General features: G+C 43.0%; 1 protein-coding gene across 1 annotated transcript in view; it reads right to left on the reverse strand.

The window, feature by feature from the left end:
- Positions 1 to 1,219: 1,219 nt before the first annotated feature.
- Positions 1,220 to 27,932, reverse strand: part of EMILIN2 (elastin microfibril interfacer 2) — a 36,486-nt gene continuing 9,773 nt past the window's right edge. Inside the window, exons 3-8 of the mRNA XM_033075352.1 lie at positions 24,688 to 24,863; positions 21,010 to 22,944; positions 15,129 to 15,461; positions 14,524 to 14,562; positions 6,465 to 6,602; positions 1,220 to 5,939 (exon numbers count right to left, since the gene is read on the reverse strand). Coding sequence (XP_032931243.1) covers positions 5,602 to 5,939; positions 6,465 to 6,602; positions 14,524 to 14,562; positions 15,129 to 15,461; positions 21,010 to 22,944; positions 24,688 to 24,863 — 2,959 coding nt within the window. The 3' untranslated portion in view covers positions 1,220 to 5,601. The remainder of the gene's footprint in view (positions 5,940 to 6,464; positions 6,603 to 14,523; positions 14,563 to 15,128; positions 15,462 to 21,009; positions 22,945 to 24,687; positions 24,864 to 27,932) is intronic.

Below are 27,932 nucleotides of genomic sequence, written 5' to 3' on the forward strand. Positions count from 1 at the left end.
TGTATGCTCCCACTTGAGAGCTGAGCTCAGCTGGGTTTTCTGGGCAGATGTCCCAGGTGCTGTGTGCACTCAGAGCTTCAGAGGTTTCACTGTTGGGCACAGCAAGGGTTTGTCAGGATCTTTTGCCTGGTAGGGGTGGCCACTTCTCTGCAATCTGTTTCCTAAGCAGTCCCTTGCTGCTTTTCCTCCTTTCCCTTGCTTTAAATGAATCAATTAATTTACAGGCACACAGAACTAGAGATCACAGGCTGAGATACGAACAATTTACTAGAAACAGCAGTGAAATAAGGAGCAGTAACAACAGCGCTAGGAATGGCAGAGAGTACAATTCACATCCAATTGTCTCCACTGCTGCAAAAGTTAACCCTGTGCCAGCCAGAACCAGGACAAATACAAAGGTCAGTGATTGGTAAAAATTAACAAAGAAACAAAAATCCAGACAACTACCAACCACCCCAAATCCCCAAACACAGTGTTTATGGAATCTCTTGTGTGTAAGGCAGCCAAGTGCACTCCCCATGTGGATCGGACATTTCCCTGGAAGCCACTGTGGATTCCCCATGCTCTTGCACTTCAAGCTGCTTTGATACACCACAAGGAAGAGTGTCTTGCCAGGGCCATGGGAATGGCTGACTGCCCGCTCTCAGTCACTGGGATACGCTCCTCGTGCAGCAGGATGGGTGGAGGGGAATGCAGCCCGGAGTGATCCGTGCAGCTGCTCAGCACCCCCGGGCATGGACAGCCCTTGCTCCATCTGCTTGTGGAGCAGGCATGGACTCGCTGATGCCAGATCCTGGCTCTGCCCCTGCTGTGCTGTGGGAGTGGGGGGGGGACCATCTCAGGATCCCCAAGCCTGCCAGTGTTTAAGAGACATTTGGACAATGCCCTTGACAATACACTTTAGCTTTGGTCCAGCCCTGAACTGGTCAGGCGCTTGGAGTAAGTGATTGTTGTAGCTCCCTTGCAGCTGAAATACCACCTTTGCCAGGAATCAGGGCAGTGATTGAGCAACTAAGATGGACAAGAGCTGTGTTGGCAGAACTTCTGTGTACTACAGAGCCTATGTAACAGTGCTTGACACTGAATAATCATTTCAAATATACATGCAAGCTTGACTGAGAAGCCAGAAACTGCAGTTCTAAAGGCAGTAGAGAAGAGAGCAAAGATTTTGGCTTACAGCACTGCTGTATTCCCTGGAAAGCAAAAAAGCATCGAGGCATTACACAAGAGGTAGGCTTTATTTGGACATATCTGCAGTTGTTTTCTGTCACACGGTTTCTTCACGTTCCAGGATATTTCTCTCCCCCTTTTAGATTATTTTTATATATGCATGAATATATGTATAGACATGCACACCTAAAGCATACTTTGAAATGCACAGTTCTTTTTGCTGAAAAATGTTAGTAATGTTCTTTTTTCCACAATCAGGACAGCAAAATAAATGCCAAAACCTGCCTATGCAGTAACATGTTACAAGGTGTTGTTTGAAGTCTCCCATATACAAAAAGTTGGCAGAACTGCCATTCACCATCCCAAGTCTGCAGGGTACATTGCAAAAAGGTTGTGTTGGCTGGAGCACGAGTCTGTCTCGTGATGACAGGAGACTGCCCCCAGGTATTCCTGGTAGCTGGATGATTTGAACACTGTGCCATTATCCAGAAGCAAGCAGCAGCTGACCTGTACCTGCTGAGAAAGTCTCAGTGGAGTTGCCTATTCCTCCCATCTCCAAGCTGAGCCCATAAATGTGTTTCTAGTTTCAGTGAAAGAGACCCATAACCACTACTGGGCTGCAATACAAGGACTTAGCTAACCAGCAATCACTTCCAAATGCATGCTGTATTCTCAGGAAAGAGTTCAATCCTGGTTTGAATGTCATTATTGCAATTGAGGAGCCCTTTACCTTGCAGTCTCAGCACATTTTAAAGCTGCATAGGGTGGTGATGGGCATGGTGTGTCAAATTGCTTTCTTTCTACAGCTTGCTTGATGATTTGTAATTTTTCTTATGGGGCCAGTTGGCTCCATCAAACCAACTAGAGTCTCAGTGACACTGCACAAAGTTGCTGCAACTAACCTGGGGTACACTGAAAGGAAATGTGATAGAGTGCCACAGGAAGTCCTCAATGCTTTAAGTGTTCTCCAAGTGTAAAGACAGTAGACAAATGTCTTCGCTGTCTCCAGAAATCTTAATAGCAAATTAAAATAATGAGGTAGAATTTTTTTACACTTTTTGCAGTGAAAATTGGCATTCCTGCTTTGCTGCAGTCTTTCCTGGGGATATGACTGATTTATGTCACATTGGGGTTTTAGGATATGCTTGCCACGTTTGGCCAGAGCCAAATCTCTGGCTGTCATCATGCTGGCTTAGCTTCAGATGTTTTGCTGCTAAAGCCCTGCCTCTGGGAACTCACCTGTCTCACAAGTGATGCTGCCCTGGGGACTCATCTGGTTTGGATATTTTCAGTGCAGGCCTTTCCATGTGCTGCTGATAATTCTCACCAAAGATGTAAATGCTCTGTCAGCAGCATCAAGGTATTCTGGAGCAGGGCTCTTGCTCCTTCCTTTGAAGCTGGACTGCTCTGTGTGGAGCCAACCCTTGTCAGGTGTCAGGCCTATGAATGCATTTGTGCCTGAGTCTCTTCCAGCTGTTACATTATTAATATTTAATCCAAGCACTGACTGGAGCAGAGACAAACTCAGGTTCCATCCTCCCTTTCCCTACTGATGGGCTACATCCCTGTGGTCATCCCAGGTGGGTGAATATTCCACCTTGTAAACTCCAGGAAAATAAACTAATCAGGAGGAACTGTGACACCCATCCTGATTACAGCAATTACCAAGGAAGTGCAAATTAAGGGTCAAGTCCCCTTCAACAAAGGCAGGAATCTTAGAGGTCATGGCTTTACCCACCCACACAGCGAGAGATGAATGAGAAGCTGTCCCTGCAAGGTCTAAAGGAGTCCTCAAAATAAGGGATTGCACCCTGCTGTGACACAGTTTAGGGAATGCTCTACAGCAGCGTACAAATACCAGCTATGCTGCATTATGAGGGATTAAACCATCCCAGCACAGGCAGCAGCAGATCCTAAAGGGAAACTTTCTGGTAGAAGACAGCACTGTCCCATTAGCAGAACTGGGCTTGTGAAGATTTGTGGGTTGGATTTAGGAATCTCCTGGAGCAGTTAGGTAATAATTAAATAATTGATTTGCAACTCTTAGCACTAAACTTGCACTGCTGATTCTTAAAAATTTCTCACTTGGAGGGAGGTGGAACAAAAAGGTTGTGTTTGCCAGCTAGGTCTCCCTAAGCTCTCAGCTCATTTTGTTTGTTTCTATGAGTCATTTTTAGAACAGGCAACAATAATCTTGAGTCACACATAGTCTGGAGCCAGCTTCTTAGAGAACACAGTTTTCTTGAGGAGAGTGAAAAATATCCTGAAAGGAAAAGTGCTTCTCTGGCTTTTGTAACAAGAAACTATGTTTTTAAAACAAACAAAAAAAAAAAAGTATGATATGCTTGGCTTTTGAAAACACAGAAAACAACCCTTCCTGTCTGTCCCTATCATTCTGAGACCTAGAAAGGCATGGGACAGAAAGGACAAAAGGAAGTTCAGCCCCCCTTGAACAAGTGTGAGGTTGCTGACTGCATGATAATGCTCAGGTCCAGCAACACATGCAGTGCAATTCACTGTACATCTTTGGCTACTAACAGCTGCTCTGTCAGAAGCAGCCTTCCTCCTATGAACACAGCCAGCCCTACCTCTGCATATCTCCAGCACCATCATTTCTGGAAATCAGGTGCCAAGAGATCTTCCCAAATCAGGTGCTTTAAAACTCCACTCAGAGTTTCCTCCCTGTGCTCACAACTCCCCCAGTGCAACCCTAGCTGCACTAGGGCTGACTCAGAGGTCCTCTGTGGACAGAAAGGGTTTTTTTGCCTGCATTTCTCAAAGCAATTCAGCTTCCAGGATGTGATAGTTTGTTATGGGAAGGCCCCATCTCATTGCCTGGAAACACAGTTATTAGGGAGTATCTGTTCCAAAACTAAAAGTAACAAAAGCACAAGTCTTCATCTGATCTCCTCAGAGGGCAAGGGCTTCAGCTAAATATAATGCGCTGCTTTACAGCGCTGGGAGTTCTTCCCTCACCTAAAAAAATTGTTTGTTCTGAGGCTACAAACAGCTGTTCTGCATTTGTAATAAGTAAAATACACTGCACAAACCACTATGATAAATACAGCTCTATGTGGCATGGACAGACTACTAAAAAGGTCACTTGATATAAAAAATGTACAGGTGACAAATGTATGTACATGTGAAAAATGAATATACAGTCCTGCTCTCAGTTAAACATGGCTAGATTTCTTTTCAGCCACAAAAGTGATCAAAATGCTAAGTCCTAAGAGCCAAAACATTGTTTTTATTACCGCCACTGAGAAGTGGCTAGTGTGCAAAATAAAATATTTCTGCCTCAAATGTGTTTATCTGTTTAAGCTAAGAAAGCTGCTTTATCCATATAAACAGATGCTGCGTGTTAAAACAAACCTCACTCAAAAGCCCCAATGCAGGAGGCTGTAACAACTGTGCCAGAAGGTTGGTTTGTCCATTGACAATATTGACTAATAACACTGCTTTCCTTTATCAACCATTTTTTCTCTGATTTGTCTTCTACAATGCACCAAAGACAAAAACTTCCCTTCTAACACAAATACTGCTGGACTGCCAGAAACAAACCCTGTAATTTTTTTAAACTTTTCAAAATCACTGTTTTTCTAACTAAGCAATGTTGATTGTGATTTTTCTGACCTGTTTTAGTAATTTCCAGCAGTAATCTTTAATCTCAAGAGCATTGTGAATAACCAATCATTTTTTTACTCCATAAATAAACAATAACCATTCTAAATCTTTCAGGAGTAGCAACTGCACCTTGTGTTCACATCTGCCCAGTGGAAAGCTGAGGCAAGTTTCTCCCTGTGCTGCTGCTCCCACCTGAGTCACTCACCTTGTTTCCTAGCACTGTGTTTGGCCCTTAAAAAGAAAACTGATGCAGGTGAATATCATTTTGGTTTGCACCACCACAGTTTGCAATTGCACTGAACAAATTGATTATGCCAACACACATCACTAAATAATACAAGGAGTAAAAAGTCATCAACCATATCCACTGCAATTTCACTTTCTTGGCTCTGCTTTACTGAAAACATGAAAATAGCTGACCACAACTGTAAACTTAAGCGAAGATGTAAACTTTGATACACAAGGGACAATTTGAAAAACTAGGGAAAAGATTCCAAAGGCAATTGAATAGGGAATAATAACAGGAGCACAGTGGAGAAGCATCTATTGAGAACACACTTGTTGTTTAAACAGTTGTTCTGCTTGTACAGGTAACCAAGGGCTTGGGAAGGAGCTCATTTAGCTACAGTTCATTTAGTCTTTTGTAGCTACCTCTGGAAACAAGGGACAAGGAAAACGTTTCCGTATAGACTATATATAAACCCATCACTGAAATCAAATATATAAACTGAATATATTAAAGCTTTGAATTTTATTACACTTAATTTCTTCTGAATATCTTCCCCTTCTCCCCTGTTCAAGGTAAACCTAAACATGAGAAATGGAAGGATAAAGGAGAACTCCACTAAACGTGGAGTACATTTCATCAGAGTCTGTGTAGGCCAGTTTGCCTCCCGTTACAACAACGTTTACTTCGTCTCCAGCTTTGAGGTGAAGAACGAGGTGGAACGTCCCAGGCCCACCACAGGTCTGTTTCCCCGAGTAGGGTTTGTGGTACTCCAGCAGTTCCCTCCTGTAGCCAGCAGTGTGGAGCTGGGCCACGCTGGCGTTGGAGACGGACAGCACCGCTTCCACGTACTCATCCCGCTCCGGGGCCAGCACGGCCGTGATCAGGTAGCGCCCTTCGTACGGCGATGTGAAAATGCCTGCAAGAGAGAGACAGGCTGGGCTGGCCACAGCCACGCACACGGGGACACCTGACTGCCCTAAGCACCACAAACATAAACCCACATGGGCCACCCACTGCTTCATACAGGTGAGTGCAACACGGTCAGCCTGGGCAGGTGACCAGCGATGGAAATCATCAAGGCAAAGGCATTCCTAACGCCTCAGTGTTTGAGAAGGAGGCAGCCCCCAGCCAGGGCCCTTGGGGAGGCAATATGAGAACTCTCCTCTCCCTCTCCCTCTCCCTTCCCCCAGCTCATGTGGGCTGAGGAGCACAAGCAGCTGTGCTGGCAGGGCAGATGTACAGGTGAGCTGGGCAGTCATGGAAAACCAGCCATGAACCAGTGTGCCTGTCCACACCCACAGGAAGCTTCTACCCCCATGTGTCTGGTTTACATGGACTTAATTTGTTCAAGGTACCAGCAAGACCTGAGGTAACATGGAACACTGGTAACCCATGCTCCTGCCTGTCTAGCCTGTCTGTGGGTGCATTCCTTGGCTGTTACCTGTATTGGGGTTATAATAGTCCCCATCATTCACAAGCACTTTATTGAAGTGAACCACGCCGACATCACTGGAGAAAGGCTTCTGTGTAAGCCCAGCAGAAAATGACACCAGAGAGGGCACAGCAGCAGAGGCAGGTCCTGAAATGGATAACAACATGAGTCAGTCACATCAGGATGACAACACAACCTTTTCCTTATGATGCTTTATAATCCACTGCCTCTGTTCCTGCACATACTCCAACTGGATTAATCCTGCCAGCTGCAGGATGCCAGAATTAGCAGAATACTAGTTAGTGTTGCTGGCCCAGGCCCCAGGTGTCTCACCATAAAATTTACTGAGCACCATAAAGTTCCTGCCTTGGCCACAGGTGGTTTTGGGTTTTTTTTTCCCCTTCTATAGAAACAGTATATGGTTTGTAAATGCTGGCAGTGGAAATCTTACCACCCTTCAACTCAACAATGCTTCTGCCAAAGACCTTCCTCAAGACAGAGGCTGCCTTTCAGTATCTGCACTCTCCATCACTATCACAATGGCCATAGGAATGCTAAAGATTATAGCTCGTGTCAGCTTTCCTTGTCATGTTGAGAAGCTGTGCACAGCTTGGATCTCCCACTTCCTCTGCCAAAGTGTAGTGAAAATGGCTACAAGAATATGTAACACTTCAGTATTAATGCAAAGAGAACCTTTTGTCTCCCTCCAGCACTTCTCTTTTGGGGGACTTCTCACTTTACAATTTTTCATTTTTTTCTCAGCAGATCAAACACACACTTAGGTATTTTATAGTGGCATCTGGCTACTAGATGAACACTGTTGTTAGACTGAGTTGAATGAAATATAATTTGGACAATTAAGATGAATTTTTACTTTTAACAGACTGACTTAATAGCAAGTATTCAGTGCTCAGGCACTTATTAGTCCTATTCCAGTTACCTTCCCTTTAAACATTTCCCTTAAGGCAGTACATGCTCCTAGAAATAGTCAATTCTTGCTGCTTTGTCTGGGCAAGTAACTAAACAATAAATGCCCTTAAGCTGTCCACAGCTGCTGTTTCACCCTGCTCCTTCTGCCTTCCTTAAAATTAATGTTTGGCTTCTCCCTCTCAATCAGAGATGCCCATCAGCAACAAATATTAAATTAATCAAGTCCTGAATTGAAAGGGACCCACAAGGACCATCAAAGTCCAACTCCTGGCCCTGCACAGGACTCCCCAACAATCACACCGTGTGCCTGAGAGCACTCTCCAAACACTTCTTGAACTCTGTCAAGTTTGGTGCTGTGACCACGTCCCTGGGGAGCCTGTTCCAGTGCCCAGCCACCCTCTGGGTAAAAACACTTCTCCTAAAATGGAATCTAATTCAGATGATGTTGCCTCAAAATTGAAGTTTAAAAAGTCACATAACTTAATCTAAAATGTGGGTACACAAATGTTCTGCTCTCCACTGTTTTTCTGAATAACTCAGCCTGTGGAGGGGGATGGGGAGGAGAAGACAAAGGGGAAGACATGCCTGCAACTTCAAAACTGGCAGATAACTACGCTGATTTCCCTCAGGGGCTGGTAACCAGCTGCCTCACGTATCTTTGGAAATCTTCTATTCAGCATTTTGTCTCAAGCTCAGAAGATAGACAGAAGCTCTTTTTCATCACTCCTACCTGCCAGTGTGCCTGCAGGTGCTCCTGCAAGCAAAGATAAGGTTATTTGAAAGGATCAAAATTAATTGCAAGAAGTCTACTTCAACACCTTCTGTAAAAGCTCCATCACCTTAACACTAGTGACACAAAAAGCTACTCTCAGCTTACCTTGAGACTCACACTAACTGAAAACACACCTCAGACTGTCGGCTCACTCAAAAGGTTTCTATCCCCTGCAGTCACACTGCACAAAGGGAACAAACCATGTGTTGCCTGCCCAGAAGCACTGCCAGCTTTGGAGCAGCTACAGTCCTGTTTGGGTTGGTGTCATCTGAATAAAGGAGTCACTCCTGCCCTGGTTCTCCACAGCTTCCTTCAAGATTTTCCTTCACTAATTGCTAGAACAGTTATTAGAATTAACTACTTGTTGCTATGCTGACTAAATTGCTTCAGATCTGCAGCCTAGTTTAGCACATCATATGTATCTATTCAAAGAAGAAATCTTAAACCTGTCTAAACATCCTGTAGATCAGTTCAGGGGTTGATGTAAGGAGACACAGTAAAGATATAGTGTGTCTGCACTCTCTTCCCCTCTTCCCACCTTCTAGATGGAGTTGTGCCTGAAGTTTTCACAATTCCTACCTACAGCTCAGCAGTGCTTTTGGAGAACTTTACAGAGAGCTGCACCACTTTTTCCCCCATGTCCCCTCTTGCAAACACTTTTTTTCATGCAAAGATCAAAGTTCAGCTTCTCGAAGGAAGGTCCAGACTTGGACTCTACTTTTATTTAAGCAGTCAATATTATGGAAGTATAAACACTAGGAAAAAAAAATTAAAGCATTTTAAAGCTGTGAACCATAGGCACAGCTCTGATGAAGAAACTGCTAGGCAAACAAAACGTTTTATATTATATATACAGGTAAGTAGGGGCAGGTAAGTCTGTTCTTGACAATCTACACTACTGTAATGCCTTCTGGACAGGCAAAAAACCACAAAAGATGCATGGGTGGCCCTTGTTAGGTTACATCTACTTCCACCCACATTCTAGTTGTGTTTCTGGTTCTCCACCTCTCTTTTTACTTACAAGCTGAGTTTGTGCCTCCCACAAAGCCCAAGGGCCAGAAGGAAAGAAAAGAAAAAATTAAGCAAAACAAAACAGCACACAGCATAGGCATTTGCTATCAAGACGAAAGTGTGATAGTGCTGCTGACAACTGCTCAGCAACTGGAATGACGATTCTTCAAGAACTGACACAGAAGAGAGACTGTAAGTATGTACAGTAATTTCATGACTATAAGGACACCCTTTTGACTAACATTTTCCCCCGAACCTGGAAGTGCGCCTTATAGTCTGGTGCGCCTTATCTGATGGACAAAGTTCGGAAATTTGCGAACCCAGAAGTGCGAGCTGTGAGCTCAGCTGGGACCCGTGGGAGCTGCGGCCGTGCGGGGGGAGTCAAGAACCGCGGAAGCGGCGGACGCCGGCCGGAGGAAACCGGGAATTGGCGCGGCCGCCAGCCAGAGAGAAGCGGGGGGAAGAGGCGCAGCTGCGGGGAAGCGCCAAGAAGCGGCGAGAAAGCATCCCGGGAAAGCGCTGAAAAGCGGCGAAAAAGTGCCACGGAAAACGGTGAAAAAGCGGCGAAAAAGAGCCACAGGAAAGCACTGAAAAGTGGTGAAAAAGTGCTGTGGAAAAATGGTGAAAACATGCCATGGGACAGCGCCAAAAAGCAGTGAAAAAGCATCGTGAACCGTGCCTGCCGGCGCCGGGGGAGGGCGGGAATGCCGGGGCCCGCTGCACGGGCAGGGCGCCTGAAGCTGTGTTTAAAGGCTACACCAATCTTTGAAAAATGTTTGCAAATTGAGCACCTGCCAGTAATTCGTTACTTTGTTGCACACGGCGTGGCTCCTCGCTGCAAAAAAATAGTGTGCCTTATAGTCTGGTGCGCCTTATGGTCATGAAATTACTGTAATTCATATGTCAGTAGGCACTTACAGTAATTTCATGACTATAAGGCGCATCCTTTTGACTAAAATTTTTCCCCAAACCCAGAAGGGTACCTTATAGTCCGGTGCGCCTTATATGATCTACAAAGTTGCGACATTTGCCACCCCAGAAGTGAGAGCCGCGAGGGGGGGTGGCGCCACGGGAGCACCGAGTAGCAATGTGGGGGCAGCCGCGGGCAGCCCCAGGCACAGGGAGCAGCGCAGGCAGGAAGGCGTTACTACTTCATTACTTCGTTGTGCACAGCGGCCTGAGCCGAGGGGCCACAGCCGATAGGGGCCAGTGGGGCCATGGTGCTGGGGGCAGTGAGGCCACAGCTGATAGGGGCAGGCGCAGCCAGCGGGGCTGCGGCCAGCATGGGCCAGCGGGGCCACAGCTGATAGGGAGAGGCGGGGTCACGATACACCAAGCTGAGCAAGGGACGGGCGGCAGGGCTGCTCCGCGGAGCCGCGAGGGGGAACAGAATGGCAGCACAACGGAGCCGCAAGGGGGAACGGCATGGCAGGAGCACCGAGTCGAGCGAGGGATGGGCGGCATGACGGCGGTGCCAAGCCCAATGAGGGACAGGCAGCACGGCAGGAGCGCCGAGCCGAGCGAGGGAACGGCACAGTGGCTCCGCGGAGCCGCAAGGGGGAACAGCACCGTGGCAGAACGGAGCCGCAAGGGGGAGGTAGCTCCGCGGCTGCGCCGAGCCGCACCAGTCAGCACCGGGGGTGGGTGGGAGTGCCAGGGCCCACTGCATGGGGAGGGCACCTGGGGCTGCCTTTGAAAGCCTACACCAATCTGTGAAAAATGTTTCCAAATTGAGCCCCTGCCAGTAAACGCCACGATTGCGGGTTTCTGTTACTAATTCATTACTTTGTTGCGCGCAGCATGGATCTTCACAGCAAAAAAAAAGTGCGCCTTATATGATCTACAAAGTTGCGAAGTTTGCTGACTCCCAGGGGTGAGCCTTATAGTCCAGTGCACCTTATGGTCGTGAAATTACTGTATGATTCCCTTGGATACAGCAGGAATAAGGAGGATTTGTCAAGACTTCCTCTCACAAATGGTCAATACTCCTAAATCTAAATGAGGGCAAAGTGTGTATTTTCAGTCCGAGCAAATGGGACAAAAATGCAAGCAATTTATCACTTCCCCGCCTTTTTTTTTTTTTTTAACTCTCCAATTTGACCTTAGCATCTCATTTTCAGAAACATTCCTCCTGCCTATGGGTTGTCCATGCAGCACCAGCACTGATGTGAACACTGATTCCCACGAGTCAGTGCTCAAGGAAGCTGCTCTGCTAAGTCACAGTGATTCTGAAGTGGATGATATCTTAGTGTATTATGAACACACACACACACACACACTTTCCTCCTGAGTCTGTTAGTAACATCTGTCTGCTCTTGTAACTCCATCCTTCCACACTGCAGCAAGAGAATATTGCTCTAGCACTTACCTACTGTTCCTTATACAAATATCCTACTCTTCCTGTATAAAAAGGCTTAGTGGATGAGCTCAGGTCCTGACACTTAACTCATCTTTGTTGTAAACTCCTTGCCTATATGAGCTACTATGTAATATTATATCTTGTACTCTCATTAATACACGTAAAGTTCTTTAAGATCTTTGCCTACAACTTTATATTGTAGGAGACATCCAGATAGCTAAGGAAAACAAAAATCAAGAAATGCTCTGGTACTGAAAATATGCAAATCATGCCTCAGCATTCAAGAAAAGCATGGAAGTGGGCTACTTTAGTCCCAGGAGACAGAAATGGAGCCCTCAACTTCTTCCTGAGCAGTGCTTTTATGTAACAGAAGCTATTCAGAAACAGAAATGAAAGAGAGCAGTCAGAAGAGCATTTCAATAGTACAAGCTTGTTATATTAGGTATTATAGTACAAGAAGGTCTGGTCATCTTTCAAATTTGAATTTGAGTACCACAAAATGTACTGGGTAAAGACTGACAAAGACATCATAAATGGTTGTCTAGAATTAATTAGACAGTAAGGATTCCTTGATGCCTTATTCACACAATAAGTCCCTCCTCCGATATGCCATAAATTTTCTCTTCCTCAGTTATTAATTTCCACAGCAGTGTTAACTGCTGAATTCTGTCCCAGAATGCTCCCTTCATCAGACACTGACAATTAGAATCATAGAATCACAGACTCAGTTTGACTGGAAAAGACCTCTGAGATCATCAAGTCTACCCTATGACCAAACCACCACCATGTCAACCAGGGCACTGAGTGCCACATTCAGTCTTTCCTTAAACACCTCCAGGGATGGTGAGTCCACCACTCCCTGGGCAGTGTATTCCAGTGTCTAATCACCCTTTCTCTGAAGAAACTCTTCCTAATGTCCAATCTAAACCTCCCCCAGCACAGCTTAAGGCCGTGCCCTCTGGTCCTGTTGCTTGTTGCCTGGGAGAAGAGGCCGAGCCCCAGCTGTCTGCAGCCTCCTCTCAGGAGGTTCCAGAGGGATAAGGTTACCCCTGAGCCTCCTTTTCTCCAGGCTAAACAACCCTAATTCACACAGCTGTTCCTCACAGGACTTTTCTCCAGACCCTTCCCGAGCTCTGTTGCCCTTCTCTGGACACACTCCAGCCCCTCAATGTCCTTCCTGAACTGAGGGGCCCAGAACAGAACACAGCATTTGAGGTGCCAAGTACAGGGGAAGAAACACTTCCCTGCTCCTGCTGGCCACACAACTTGTGAGAGAGGCCAGGATGCCACTGGCGTTCTTGGCCACCTGGGCACACACTGCCTCCTGTTCAGCCGCTGTTGACCCCAAGGTCCTTTTCCTCTGGGCACTCTGCCCCCAGCCTGACACACTGCAGCAGCTTATTGTGGCCAAAGTGCAGCACCTTGGTCCTGTTGAACCTCATCCAACTGTCCTCAGCCCATAAATCCAACCCATCCAGATTAGGGACAGCGGATGTAAATGCTCCAACTCCACAGAAGTATTAACAGCTTTTGGTACCATCCTTCTCCATTTCCTATCTGACATTGAGGCCTGCAAAGCACACTGTGGGAATTTTAAGGACAGATCAACGGGAATATCTTGTATTTAGATAGGCATTCAGTGGCAAGGATCAGGAAAATGAACTCGTTGGTCAAGCCCACCTCCCTCTGGATCCCAGGGTGGTTACTGTTCCACCAACAAATTCCACCAAGCAGCGGATGGGCGCAATCCTGCCTTACCCTGCCTTCTCAACACTTCTAACATCCACCTACGGTTTCACACAGTTTTACATAAACTTATTAAAATACTGCTATCTATAAATTGCAACGGGAAGAAAACCCCCAGGAAATCCATTTATCACAATAATCTAGACACCTATATTGGCTTTGCTGGCATCAAGATAAATGAATGTTTCTTTATTTCTTATCCTCTTCCAGAAACCTCATCTATCGCTGCCTGTTCTTACTACCACAATCCTCAAATGCAAAAAGATTGCTTTTAGGCTATGATGGAATTTTAATTAGCAGGTATAAATATCACAATGAGAGCATGAACTCTTTACAATTCTTTTTTTGTCAGTCCCCAGACCATTCTACATGAAGTCTACTTGTGATTTTGTTATGGCCATCAAACTAAGTCCTGGGGCAATAGGTTTTTGGATTCCATAAAGCCCTAATGCTTTACTTCCATCTATCGCCCATATTTCCTCAAACACATTTAGATGAAATAACTTTTTTTGTAAGAGGATGTGGAAATACTTTGATCAAGGATACCGTTCTCCAGGGTTTGATAATATCTTGAGTATGAAGCTGCAGGGATGGCAGCACCCAATCAACATATCTATCTAGGCCAACTAGCATGTTCCACATAAATTTTATACCTGTTCATCATACAAATTAATAAATAAATTGTGATATTAACAATTATAAAAAAGCACCCCAGCAAACCAAGAAAACTACATTGTGAATCATCTGTTTTCACTGAAGTCAGGAACTCAAGCCCTGGTGACTATAACAAAACCAGAAACTCTCCCAAGAGAACAACCTCATGCACTAGGCTAAGACACCAACAGTTATTCAAGATCTTAGTCCTTGGCCTTTTTCATGTTTTATTAAAGAAATAATAAAGCCATAGTAAATATCTATTTATTTTTTAATTCAGAAGGCAAGTAAAAAGGTCCATGCTGACATTAACTAGAAAATATAAACTCTCTGTATTTAAAAAACACACAGTGAAGTAAGTAGCAAGAACCCAAAATGGTTTTTCAGAACCTAACTCCTCTCCCCACCTCCATGTTTTCAAAAGATACAGATTATATTTTTAATGCTTAGGTCTAGCCAAAATTGATCAGATTTTCCTCAATGCTAAACTTAATACTAAAAATTAACACTTTTTTTTCTCTCAGCCATGACCTTCCAGGGACTGAAATAAATGTTAAGAACCCATTTGAAAAATTTATAGGAAACAACTGCCTCACCTTGTGAATCCGTGGGAGAAGGAGATGGCTTTGGATATCCTACAAAGGAAAAGTAGTATATGCAAATAAGTATACAGCAGAGTACATTATGACCAAACATCACTGCAGTCCTCTAAAAAGCATCCCTGATAACTGAACAGCAACCTACCAAAACAGCTGCTAAACAGTGTCGCCTACGTAGCTCAATTATTGTTAAACTGGGGTGGTCATGGCAAAGAGAACCAAGTTATTACTCCAGTGTACTAAATCCACTAATTAGGGAAAGAGAAAAAAAATTTAGTTTTCTTAATGGCAAAGACTGCTATAGTTACCAGGGGTTTTACATCATCTCTGTTGACCTCATGCTTTGTGCATCCTTGGAAAGGCAGTAAAACTGGCACTGAATGTGTTTCCCCTCCTTCTGCAGCCAGCTGCAGAGGCCCATTCACAAATCACCTCTGCTGTAAGCCCATTCCCACCAGCAGCAGCAGCCTCAGTGGGTTTCCAGGAGAGGCCAAAAGGGGGCTGGTAAAGCACAGCAGATCTCAGAGCCACTTCTCCAGCAGGACCTGACACGTCCTTTGTGCTCAGTCAGCAGTGATGCACTGCCACTTTGGCTCTCTCACCTGGTGCTCCAGCATACCCTTCAGCAATGGGCATGGCACTGTGGCCAGCCTGGCCATCTGCACTTCTGAGACGCCCTCTCCCAGACATCAGCACCGTGCCGGGTGGCCCTGCCTCCCCCGTCTCCAGGATGATGCCGGCTGTTCCAGGCAGCAGTGGCACAACTGCGGAGCCTGGCAGGGCTGGGCGTGGAGGAGGTCTCAGCTGTGGTGGCAGGAGGGGGATCCTCGGCCGTGGGGGCTGTATCCTGGGCCTTGATGGCAGCAGGGATATGCCAGGCTGGGGCTGCACGGGTGGCCACGGTGGCGATGGCTGCTGCGGTACTTCTGGTCGCCCTTAGACAGGATGGAAGAGGAGGAAAAATACAAAATTATTTGCCTAGAATAGAACATAAGTTTGCATAGCTTTGCATAATAAATACTTCAAGATAAAACAGGACTCAGTTGGAGGCCACCTGTTCCCCCAGAGTGCACTGGCTGAACGCCGTTCCACTCCTGAAGCACTACAGACTCCACTCTTCACAGCCTGTGGGACACAGGGAAAGGAATGAAGACAGCCTGGAGACAGGACAAGTAGCAGTCAAGTAACCTATGTACATTCATGCAATTGCTACACCAGCTTGGCCCTTCTGCACCAAGCAGGCTGAGTATCACACTTATTCCCACCAGTACCTTCATTCCAGAGCGTGCTCTCTCTCTCTACTCTCACTTCAGTTCTCAACCCCTCACACCCACTGTGCTTGCTTTCAACTCTGTACTCACACAACTCTTAGCACAAGGCTGTCCCTTTAGCACTAACATAATGAAAATTATCCACATCAGTAAATGAACATGATTGAAGAGTTTTTTCCCCTTACTTTAAAAAGCAACAAACTTAAATGTTCAACTACTTCCATTACTATCATTTTCTGACAATGAAGGCAGAACTGAAGGATACAATTTACTAGAAAATTCTTTATTGTTTAAACAGAAGAGACACCATTGAAAAACTTTTCCACTGAGGCAGCCAACCCATATGACATCAGGGTTGAACAGCACTGACATGGTTTCCACTTGTGTATCTGGTCAAATTCTAAGCCCTTTATAGGAATTCTGGTTTATTCATAAAAACAAAGTCCTAGATGACACTTAAGGATGCAATGCCCTCCCAAGAGGAAAGCTCAATTACATTTACACTAAAAAGAGAAACTTACAAACATGTAGATTCTAGCAGATGCAGCTTTTACACACAATAAACAGAATTTCAAGATAAATTAAACTTCAGCCTAAGTTACTTTAGTTGTATTTTAAGACCAAAACATCTTTAGGTGCGGGGATGGATGTGAGTTTCTGTGGAAATGGGCAAACATTCTGTTTCAAATTTATCTGATACAACTCATCACACACCAGAGATGCTTGCCAAGGTCCCCAGCAGAGACCACTTCTCTGAGAGGCGCTCACAATGAAGCACTTCAATTCAGTACAGTCCCAAATCAGCCTAGGTAAGTTCACCAGGGGCTAGGGCTAAGCCATCTGGCTGTGCCAAGAAGCAGATGTGGTGTGAGGCTTTCCCTGTCACTGCTGTGTGTCTGGGGACCCCAGGAGAGCCTTACACTGCACCTTTGGGGAAGAACTTATAGCAAAGTTGTGCAGGTATTGTCCCCAACGCGTGGCTGGGGTGCAGACAGCATCACTGGCAACCCACTGCTGCTTTGTGACTACTCAACACCTGCATTTTACCCCAGTGAATTTCATTTCTTGTTTTCAGTCTCATGAAAGCCTGAAAAGCCCCCATAAGCCTTCAGGAGTACTGGGGGCTGTCTGAAGTCACAGTCTCACACCACCTGCATTAATTTGCTAGATATGGCTGCTAGAAAAAAAGAGCTTTGCTGGCTGACTTTTAACCATCAGGAGAATTGAAACTCATACAAAGATGCACCACAAAGCTGGGCTAAGCTCACTCAGTTATTCTGTCCACAAGGCAGAGTCGTAAACAGTGAAACATCAGCTTTACACAGATTAAAACTATTTTAATAAAAACTATAAAATTTTTAAAATCTTCTAAAAATTAAAAAAAAAAAAGGTGAACGAATCAAAGTGAATTTTAAAACAGAATTATTGACTTTGTAAGACAACTTCTGTCCACAGAGGTATTGATTTAAACCCTCCACTAAAGTCTTCAGATTAATCTCATTGATAATACAAATTGACAGATTACTTTACCTTGGAATGCATGTACTTGTCATTTCTTGAGTTAATTATGCTAAGCTTCATTAAGACAAGTATTTGGGATGACATGGGAAAGTGAATACATTTCTCTGCTTGCTTTTCTAGACCTTTAAATGACAATCAACTGCTGAAGCCCCATATCCTGAGCAAACTACTTCCTTGCATGCAACATCAATATTCAGAATTGTCCCACCTCCATAACACTAAATCCAGAATCACTTGCCTAAAGCTCAGCTTCAAGTGGAAGCAATCAGATACATGTGAGTAGAGACCTGCTTTAACCTTGCTGAGCAGGCCATGAACACAATCTTCCCATCATCTTCCCATCTATCTGGGAAGGCAAAGACTTGAGCTGAGATCATTGCACAGCTAGAAACAGTAACACTGCTCTCAGCAGCAGCATCCTTGCTTCTCTGCTTGTCATCACTGTTGTGAGTGGCAATGTGGTTACCACATCACATACCAGTGTCTTCTCATGCTCTCCTCAGCTCCCAAAACACACAGAAACAAACTGCATAAAGCTAACTAGAGAGTAAAGGAATCTGTGACTGCTTTCACAAGAAGCCAAAAAGACCTCACGTGAATTTTGTTACAGACTCCAAGGGGATTTTACAATTCTGTTAGAATGGAGCATCGTGCACAAGCTCACAGGGAGCCTAGAGGAACTGCCTGTATGACTACTCACACTACAGCATTAAAAATTTTATGTTGCATTTTATCCATGCTGTAATGCAGAGCACACATTTGGTTTCTTAGGCCACAACTTCATCAGACAACATTCTGCTGCTGGTTTCAAAACCCTGCTACACAGACAACTACCATAGGAATTGCAGGTCAGGTCAAACAACTGTAACCAAAGCAAACTCCACTCCCAGCATGGTATCTGGCTGCAAGACCACACTTTTGATTCCTGGAAAACTTCCTGGCTATACATATAAATTAACAGGCAGTAAGTTAAGAGACAACACCAAATTCAACATAGCTTTCAGTTTTGTGCCATGTGAAGAGCAAACATACCCACAGAGAAGAACAGAGTGCAGTGAGAACAATTTAGACTGCGAGACACGGAGCTGGTGGATGGCATCATCTATTGTGGATGGAAAGCTGCTGGATCATTTTACCTTGGAGAGAACATTGCCCATGGTTCCCTAAAAGGTTAGAGTAGACCACTGTTTGCTGTCACCACTGCCTTGTGTCCTGCAGGACATTTCATTACCTTTGCCATGAATTACAACAAATTAAATACATTTCTGGTCTCTGGGTTTGTATCTGATGCAGAGTCATTGCTAAGTTGGCTTGTTAGTTTGGATTGAGGCATTTGAAACCCCTGAATAAAAAATATGGAAGAAAATACATTTTTAAGATGAGGGTCATTTGAATTTGCTGGGCTTACACTGCTTGGTAAGACTTTATGTTTTATTTCTTGCAACACATCCTTGCCTTACTTGCCCTCAAAAACTTTATTAGTAACAACTTGTTTCTGTTTCGGCCCCTCTGAAGTCAAATGACATCATTTGAATGCTACGATATGCTGGCAAATTGTGCATAAGAAACTCTCCACTGATCCAAGTCCAGGTCTTCCTGTCAAATAATGTTGGTATGGGAGACAATGCTGTAGATCACAGATGCAAAAATAGTTAAAGCCATACCCCAACTCACGTAGCAGGACTCCCAAAATCACTTCCAAAAAAGGTTCTTCTGCCAAAATCTTTCTGCAGCTCCTGCCATCAAAACTTACTTAGGCTGCTGTGCCAGACAGTGTTATTGTAATTGGAAACATTTGGGAACTGCAGTGTGCTTCACAAATCTTTTAGAGGCCAGAGGCACCCCAGAGCAGCAAGGGATGCTCAGAGTGCCTGAACCCCAGGCCCAGCAGCAGCATCCTTCTGCAGGCTTTTAATACCCAGCAGTGGATAGAGGGATCTGCCCTGACAAGGTGTTATTTTATGGAAACCCAGGTGTGCTTCTATTAATTTAATTAATATTTTAATTACAGATGTTTACATTGTAACAGGGGCTGATAAATGCAACCCATGAGGTTGCTTGAACACCTGCTTCAAATTGCAGAAGAAAGATTACTATTTGTATGTATCTTGGACCTTTCTCCAATGTTCTCCCTAGTGCTAGTTAATTTTGGGCAAGATGGATGAGAAACAGGATTACCCAGATACATTGTGTTCCATTTTAATGGAGACTGGGATGCTTCTGCAAGATCGAGGAATAAAGGTCCTAACCCTGTTGAATTTAAGTCAAAACCACAGCAAAAGAATTATCTGAAATTTACAGTCCCTCTTCACTCTACTTCCTCCAAGTTAAGAGAAACTTTTTTTTAAATTTTATACAAAAAGGTCGTACTTCATAATGATTTTTATGTCAAGTACTGCTATATATTTGGTTTTAAACAATTAAACAAAAGAAACACATCAATCACAGGTTTTCAAGTCCCTGCCTTGGGGTGAGAAGGATATTCTTCCCTTCATGAGGCACAACTTGTCCATTCAAGAAAGAACACTCAAGAGTCTCACATTTGATCTCTCCCATCAGCTGCAACAACTTACAGGCTCCTCCCTCAGCACCTCTTCTAATTTTACGCCAGTCACAGAAATTGGCCTCCTATTTATCTCATACGTGCACAGAATTAAAACCAGAAGCATCAACCAACTGAAGAGTGCAGTTTCAGAACAGTCTCCAAATGTTATGATTTTGCATCATGCTAACAGAAACAGGAAAACAGGAACTCAGTTTCCTTCTGTAAACTTCAGCTCTCAGAAAAACAACCCATTGCTGAAATTTGGAGCAAGAACTGCAGAGGAAACTGAGTGGTATTTGGCAAGGTCTCTAAACTTCATGGCAAGGCTCACCAGCATGTTGAGATTACCATTTCCCAGCATTCTGAGCCAAAGGGAATGTGCCCCCGCTTCTCTGCTGCTCTAACGCAAACTTTAAACAAAGTGGAGGTAGATGTGCACCAACATGTTGGACTGTTAACAGAGTTGGCTGAGGTGCTAAAATATTGCCAGCTGGAATGTGCCAAGTACTGCCAAGGACCTTGTGGGAATGCAAGCTTCTGGGAGAGCTAAGAAGCAGAAGTCTTATATTGCCATGCCAAGATATGCCAGAGCTCATTCGTGAAACTTCTAGATCAAAGAGTCAGTGCTGAATTATAATCATTAACTCATGCTAAGAACATAACTTAGAGGAAATCTTTCTTATCACAAATTTGAATTCACTTGACTTCAGTTTTCTCTATTTGCTGTTCAATTTTCCCTGAGGAATTCAATAACAAAATTAAACAAAACAAAGAAATAAAATAAACTGGAACCATAAAGAAAATTATTAGTTAAAACTCACTTTAAAATCACTGTTCAAAATCACTGCTTTTCCCACTCTCTTATTCTAGCTCGAAGTAAACATAAAAAACATGTAAGACTTTTTTTGGAGGAGGAGGAGGAGGAGGAGGAGGAGGAGGAGGAGGAGGATACTTTTAAAAGCACTCAAAGTACTCTGTGGTGTTCTGGAGCAAAGAGCCAAAGTAAGAGTCACTGCAAAAACAAAGCAGGAATTGTGTAATATTAAGTTTTTTCTTCCTTGTTTAGTTCTTTTTTAAGCGTTTCAGAAAGGAAAGCCAGTCAAAAAACAAACAAACAAAAAGTAAAAAAATAAGCAAGAAACTTACTTGTGTCAGGCTGAGATTTCAGCACGCCTTCAATGTCTGTGGTGATTTTGGAAACCTGACTGTGAAACTGTTGGACAGAGTTTTTGAGGCCAGCAATATCAGTGGAATGGGATGCTATTGTTCCATTCATTTCACGGATGCAGTTCCATAAGCTGCTCACGTGCTTATTCAGACCTTCTTTTATATTCTGCAAGCTATTTGAAACAGAGTCCAGCTTGCCACAGACTTTTTCAACATGTGAGACTCTGCTCTCAACATCTGAAACACCCTCCTGGACACCCTGGGTCTTTTCTTTGCACTTGCTAAGATCATTCAGCATATGGTCATTCAATTGTTCTAGTCTCTCTTTCACTTCACCACAGCAATTATCACTGGAATGAGCAGTTTGATTTGCAAATGTCCTCTGCATTTGATCAATTTTTCGGAAGACACCTCTTTGTGTTTTTCTGCATGTTGAATTGACACCCAGAAGCTGCTCCCTGCAGCTGCTCAGGCCATCTTGGAGATTTTTCATATCTTTATCAATGGCATTTAGATTGTATCGGAATACACGTACGTCTCTCTGCATTTTCTGGATGTCGCGTTGGTTACCCTTGATTGAGTTGAGTTTCTCATTAAAAGAGCTATTTAGAGACTGCAGGAGAACAGAATTATTCTCTGTTTTCAAAAGCAAGTGGTTGAACTTGTCGTTACAGTTTTCCAGCTTTTTCTGAAGGTCCTCTGTACCTCGCGGTGCAGACTGACATTTCTGCCCACAGAGCTGCTCAAGCGACAGCAGTTTGTCCTTCACGAAATTCATCTCTGCTGAAAACTGCTCATTTGCAAACCCTGCATCACTAGGCAGGATAGGCCCAGGATTAACAAACATTCCATCCGGGTCCGTGGTGTTGGCAATCTCCAAAATAGTCCCGCCTAGCCTGACCTCCAGTGCCTGCAGCTTCTGGTTGAACAAGTCTCTCAGTTCATCCACCTCAGCAGCGATAGTTCCACGGAGTGTCTCCTCAACGTAAAAGCAGTGCTCTTCAGCATTGCGTTCTGTAATATTCATCCTTGCATCCAGCTCCTCCAGCCTCTCCCCCAACACATCTTCTAGATCTGGAGTCGACAATCGAATTATTTCATTGTCTATTCTGACATTTAAGATCCTCTGTGCTTCCATAATTCTCTCAATCTTTGTACCTAAATCTTCCAACTGTTGGTCAAAGTCATTTCCCTCACCCTTCTTGCAACAGCTGGAGTTGTTTGATGGAATCTGAGTGCGGAGAGCATTTATTTCTTTCCTCAAGTCATTCTCTTTTCCTCTTATAACATCGATTATCCCTGCACAGTTATTTTCACTGCCATCACGCTGTGGCTGAGTATCCTCTAGTTTGTATTCACAGGAGTTCTTCAGATCTGCCATTCTCTTTTCAAATCTTTCCATTATTTCTTGCCTGAGGGACTCGAATTTTGAGTCTATATAGTCCTGATATATATTGTCACGGGGCATTGTTATTGTAGGTCCTTGTGCTGCCTCCTGCAGTTGTTTTAATTGTCCTTCATAGCCTTTTACTTTTCCATTCAGTTCCTCCAGCTCATCATTCCTCATCTTCAAGGCTTCTTTGACCTCAGCTAGCTCAGCTTTTATATCTTCCATTTCAAAATCAATAAAAGGGTCTTTTTGATCTTTATTGTTGAGGAGTCCTGGCAGCTGAATAGTGTCTGTTTCACCACCAACTGCACTGTCAGGCTCTGGGCGGTCATAAAGGTTGTTCAGCCAAGTGACCAACATCTTGCTAGCATCCTCTTGTACAGTCAGCTTCAGGTTTTCATTCACACCTGCCACGGAGGACTGAAGCTCAATCACGGATCGTGTAAGTCTAAACAATTCGTCCTCAAGAAACTGCATTCTCTTCTCATATGGTGGAGGCTCTGGCGCTTGTGTTGGTTCTGCATCTGTTTCCCAGAAATAACAAAATGTGGATGTAAATATTCCCAGTGGTATCTGTTTCAATCAGCTACAGTTAACTTCACTTTTCTTTAAAATGAAATAATTATTTAAACTGCTCAATGCTTGTTGCCTTTTCTGTTCTTATTTTCAGTCGTTTATAACTAATACGTTATCAAAACCCTCAGAGCTAAAAGTTTTAGCACAGTTTTAAAACTGGCAATCACCCCTCCTGTTCAGCAATAGAGCTAAGCTACAGCATAAATAACAAACCAATAGAGACCCATACACATCACAGCACAACCACCTTAGAACCTCTGCATCTCCTATAGCAATAATTTGCCCCTGAATTCCCACTGAAAACTTCAATGGCAGTCATTTATGTGCCTGAAGCGGGTTTGTGCTTCTGTGTTTTACTGAACTGGGGTCCAAATACATGTCCCATAAATAACATGGGGTTCTACAAGATATTTCAGTTATCACAGTTGCTTCACAAATACCTAATTATTGTTCATATACTTAAGTAGGTAGTAAAAACGTGCAAAAGCATAAAATTAACACATTCAAAACTGTTAGATTAAAATAACTTATCCTCATAGAGTGAAAATTAGAGAAGACTTTTACCTGCAATCTTTTTACCTATCGTAAATCGATTAATGGATCTGGACCTTGTAATTAGTAGGACCTCATTTACAAATCTATGTACAAGTCTGGATGCTCAGTTTCATGCAAAATGTGTAACGATTGCAGAAAATACAGGAAAAAACCCAGAAAACCAACATTATCAGAGGTCAAGAAAGGATAAAATCAAGGAAAAGTAAAAAGTAATTTTTAATTTTGTCTAGAAGAGAGAAGAAGGATGTGGATATCACCATGTTTTATTATCATCTTTTGGAATTAATAATTTTAGATCAGCTAACAAAATACTTAAAAAGCTTGTTTTTAAAGCAGGTATATAAACTATGGGACTAGCTTGAAACCATGTATTCAGTCACCCACCACACAGAAAACACATGTGGAAATCTGAATAAGTGCTATATGTGACACTAATCTCCAATTATGCTGGAAAAAGTTCTTCAGGAGGACACATCTGTTTATCATTTTTTCTTAATGGAGAAAAGGCATATATGGCAGTAACAACATTCCTTCTTGCCCTTTCAGGAGACAGTATCTTACACAAACAAACATCATTCATTCTTTAAGATATTTTTTTCAAAAGCTGAGGCTTATCCATACTTATTCCCTTACTCCTCATTATTAAGGCACATAGTCTAATGTGAATGTTTAAAATCTTCACAATCTCAAAAAAAAAGCCACTGTGAAACTGCTAGGAATCCTATATATCATTAAAATTAATATTTGGGAGGGGTTTTTTGTTTGTTTTACTAACAGTCTCACTCTTTTTTTTTTTCTTTTTTTCCTGACAATTGGAGAAACCATAAAAAAACCCAACCCTGTAAAGTCTTACAAAACCCACAGTCTTAACCCAAAGATTTTCTGGAACCATGAGTAGCCAGCTGGCATTTCCAGCCAGTGTTCTACAGCCCGTTCCTCTGTTATTCTCCAGGAAATTCTCTGTATCAGGACTGCTATTGCCTGGATGTTATTTTCCCACCACACTGAGTCTTCCACATGCCTTTTGTACCTGCCAGTAGTTGAGTTCAATAGAAACCATAATGATTCTTATCCTTTGAAGACAAAACAAGAAACCAGACGTGACTGTGCATACCAAAATTCGAACAGAAAGTTACCTGTGCCTTTCTTCACAACAGCTCTCCCTGGCGTTGCGGGACGACGAGCAGTGTTTGGCTTTTCTGCTGGTCCTTCCCTGCAGTCCTCCCCCTTGTAGCCAGGACAACATCTCCACTCCAGCTCTGTCACTGTCTTATATGCAACTGTGTACCGAGGTCTGAAACTCGTTCGGTATCTGCCAAAACAGAAAGCATTTTAAACAATCCATTACCTAAGCTGCTATTTAGATTAAAGGTAAAATTAAATTCGTTTTGGGGGTTTTTATAATGAAAATCAAATACTTGCAGCTATTACTCATTTTCTGCTTTAGACATCAAACAATATAATGTTTCTGTCTAGGTTTTAAAGTTGCCTCCACTCAACATGGTCATGATAGGCAGCCGTGGAATAGGGGCTTTTCATGGATGAGCAGAGGGATAAAATGTTGTGGGAAGTGAAGATACAACTCATCAGACACCACTGAGAGCAACAGTGACCACCAGCGTCCTACTCTCTATATTCAAAATATTTTTTCTCCAACTTTCCCCCCAGGGCTCTTTTGAACATCAAAAAATGCTTCTGCCTGCTTTGCCCCATTTGTATTTCCACAGTCTCCACTTAAACCATTCCTCAGAACCCATATGTACAGCACAGTCAAGGCTGGGAGGGATATTCTGGAGAAGGACAAAATGCTGAAAGTGTGAGTCGGATGAGGACATGAAAGAAGGAATCAGAAGAAACACTACAACCAACAAAGAAGTCAACTCTTTCCTACTTCATCAGTTAAGTTGAAGAGGGTCTGGCAGACAAACCTATGCACACATTATTTATGTACATACAACCTTAAGCCTCCCGATTAATCACTCAAAAGTTAATAAATTACAAACTGATCCTGGTTGTGCAACTTTCTTTAACCATAGACTTCTTCCATAGCTTCCCTTCAAACACATCGCATATGCTCAGCTGTGGTCAGACACTGCGGTATCCACCAGATCACTAACAGAGTCTGTGCCATTGGATAAAAACTAAATTAAAGGTACAGCTCATTTTGGGTTGAGAGATGAGGAAAATTAATAACACGGGCATTTGTCACCTGAACTCTATAAAATGGTATTCTTGGAACACACAGAAACAAAAAAGTCATCCCAATTTCTCATGTGAACTCCTTTCTCTCACTTAAACTAGCATCATGCTACTAATTCCTCTAAGGTTTTTTCAGATCTATTTGCCTTAAGATTATTTCAGACCAGAACAGTTTGCAACCATTAATGAATGACAGGCTTATTTCAGAGCTGAGGTGTCCCTAAACAGTAATACCAGCAGAATAAATGCAGGACAGCCACAAAGGAATCTGCAGGAGCTCTGTAATAGATTTCAGCCTGGCTGGGCTCACAGGGAGTGTATCCTGGGACAGAGAGAACTCAGTACAGAACAGCACCAGAAGCAGTAATGCTATCACACAAAAATCACCTATTTCACTGAACATGGTCATGTATAAAATATGCAAAACTCCTTACTAGTAAAAAAATTTAAAAATTTTAAAATTCAGTCATCAGCTACCAAATGAAAAGAAGTAAATTCTACACAACTGTGAAACATTTCCTATTGAAAGTCAGAGAGTGGGAGTTAGCTTACTGTTACCCTTCAGAGCCTCTCCTGCCATGCGTGTAAATAGTGGATGAAATAATTCTAACCTTTTTATTCAGCATATTTCAGCTACACAATTTTAATATAATGTTCCCCATCTGACAGCCATTTGCTGTCCCTTTTTGGTAAGCTGGTTAACAAACTTGCAGTGGTGTGCTTAAAACATTGACTACTAATTATGAATTTGTTTCTTTTCCAAATGCATCCTTCCCAAGTCTGCCACAATATAGTCTAATTTCTGAGTATTGGGAAACAGTGTTCTTTTGCATTATCACTTTGTCCCAGACTTCTCATTTAAGGGGGAAAAGCTATTTTCACTACAGACAATCACAGTTTTTCCAACTATTTCTGGGCCAAGAGTAGTTAATAAGCCTCTCTGGATTCTGCTTTTCTGTGGATCTGCATGGGAAGGCAGGGTCAGGCTGCGCTGTATCTCTGTCCATGAGCTGTTCGTAACTGCAGTGGTTTGCTGCGGCTGTCAGCTTTTCAAACTCTGACTTGGAGCACGTAAACTCAGAGAGGGTTTCCAATCCTTTTATACCTTCTGAACACCATATATGAAACAGCTGCAGACTGCACTCCAGCTCATCATTTCTTCTACAGTTTTCACTTAAACATCTGCTGAATCCTGTTTACAAAGCACAGAAATCCCCACGGTCAAGTGCTTTAAAAATTAAATAGAGGAGTGCAATGTAGAGGGCACCACTGGGAAGAACAATATCCCGGCCACCCAGGAACTTCCTTTTCTTTCTGCCTTATCTTGTGTAGATAATTTGGGTTTGAATCCTTTCCTTCCAGCTAGCTGCCAGAGTCTGGAGCAACAGGATTAGCTAGATGCTTTAGTGTTTTGAAGTGGTTTTGGGAGTCATTACAACCTCTCTCACAACCACCACATTACTGAAATGCAAACTTTGAACTTCCAGATCAGTTTTCCCATGCCGGAAATGGTTGTACATATTTCTGTATGATTTCCATAAAACACTTAACTGTTCCTAACTTTGTGTGTGTTCCTCTTTTTAATTCAAGGCCAAACTCCTTCCTGAAAAATATAATATTTTGGTTATTTTCAAACGCCAAATTTCTCTTTTTTTCACAACGAAGTTTTAAGAATATAGCTGAAACTAATTTTATAAAATTAATAAGAACTACTCATATGCAAACTGTGTGCTTCTTTGCTTAAATTACAGAACAAGGATTTTCCACCATATTTCTGACAACTTTCTCGTTGAACAACTTCTCAGTAGTCATATTCATCAATACACACACTTTCAGAGACTTCAAGAGTTGGAAAAATCATAATACACAACCAAATACAAAAGAAGAATATAAAAAAAAAAATAAATCAAGTTAATATTTTTCCAATGTTGAAAATTTATAATTTTTCCAAACTCCATCTTAAAAATAAAACAACAGGCCTGTTTGACATTTTCACTCTTCTTTGTTTTATAGTTTCTGGATCCTAATAGGCATTAAATCCTTAAATACAATTTAATAATTAAAAAAAAAAATTGAAAATCAGTTCACTTCTTAAAAATTCTTTCTAATTTGAAACAACAGTACCAATTGGATTTGTTTTGCTTTCAGATATGGTATATCAAACACAGATTAACCTGAATCC

Source organism: Catharus ustulatus, chromosome 1, assembly GCF_009819885.2.
Source record: "Catharus ustulatus isolate bCatUst1 chromosome 1, bCatUst1.pri.v2, whole genome shotgun sequence".
NCBI classification, from domain to species: Eukaryota; Metazoa; Chordata; class Aves; order Passeriformes; family Turdidae; genus Catharus; species Catharus ustulatus.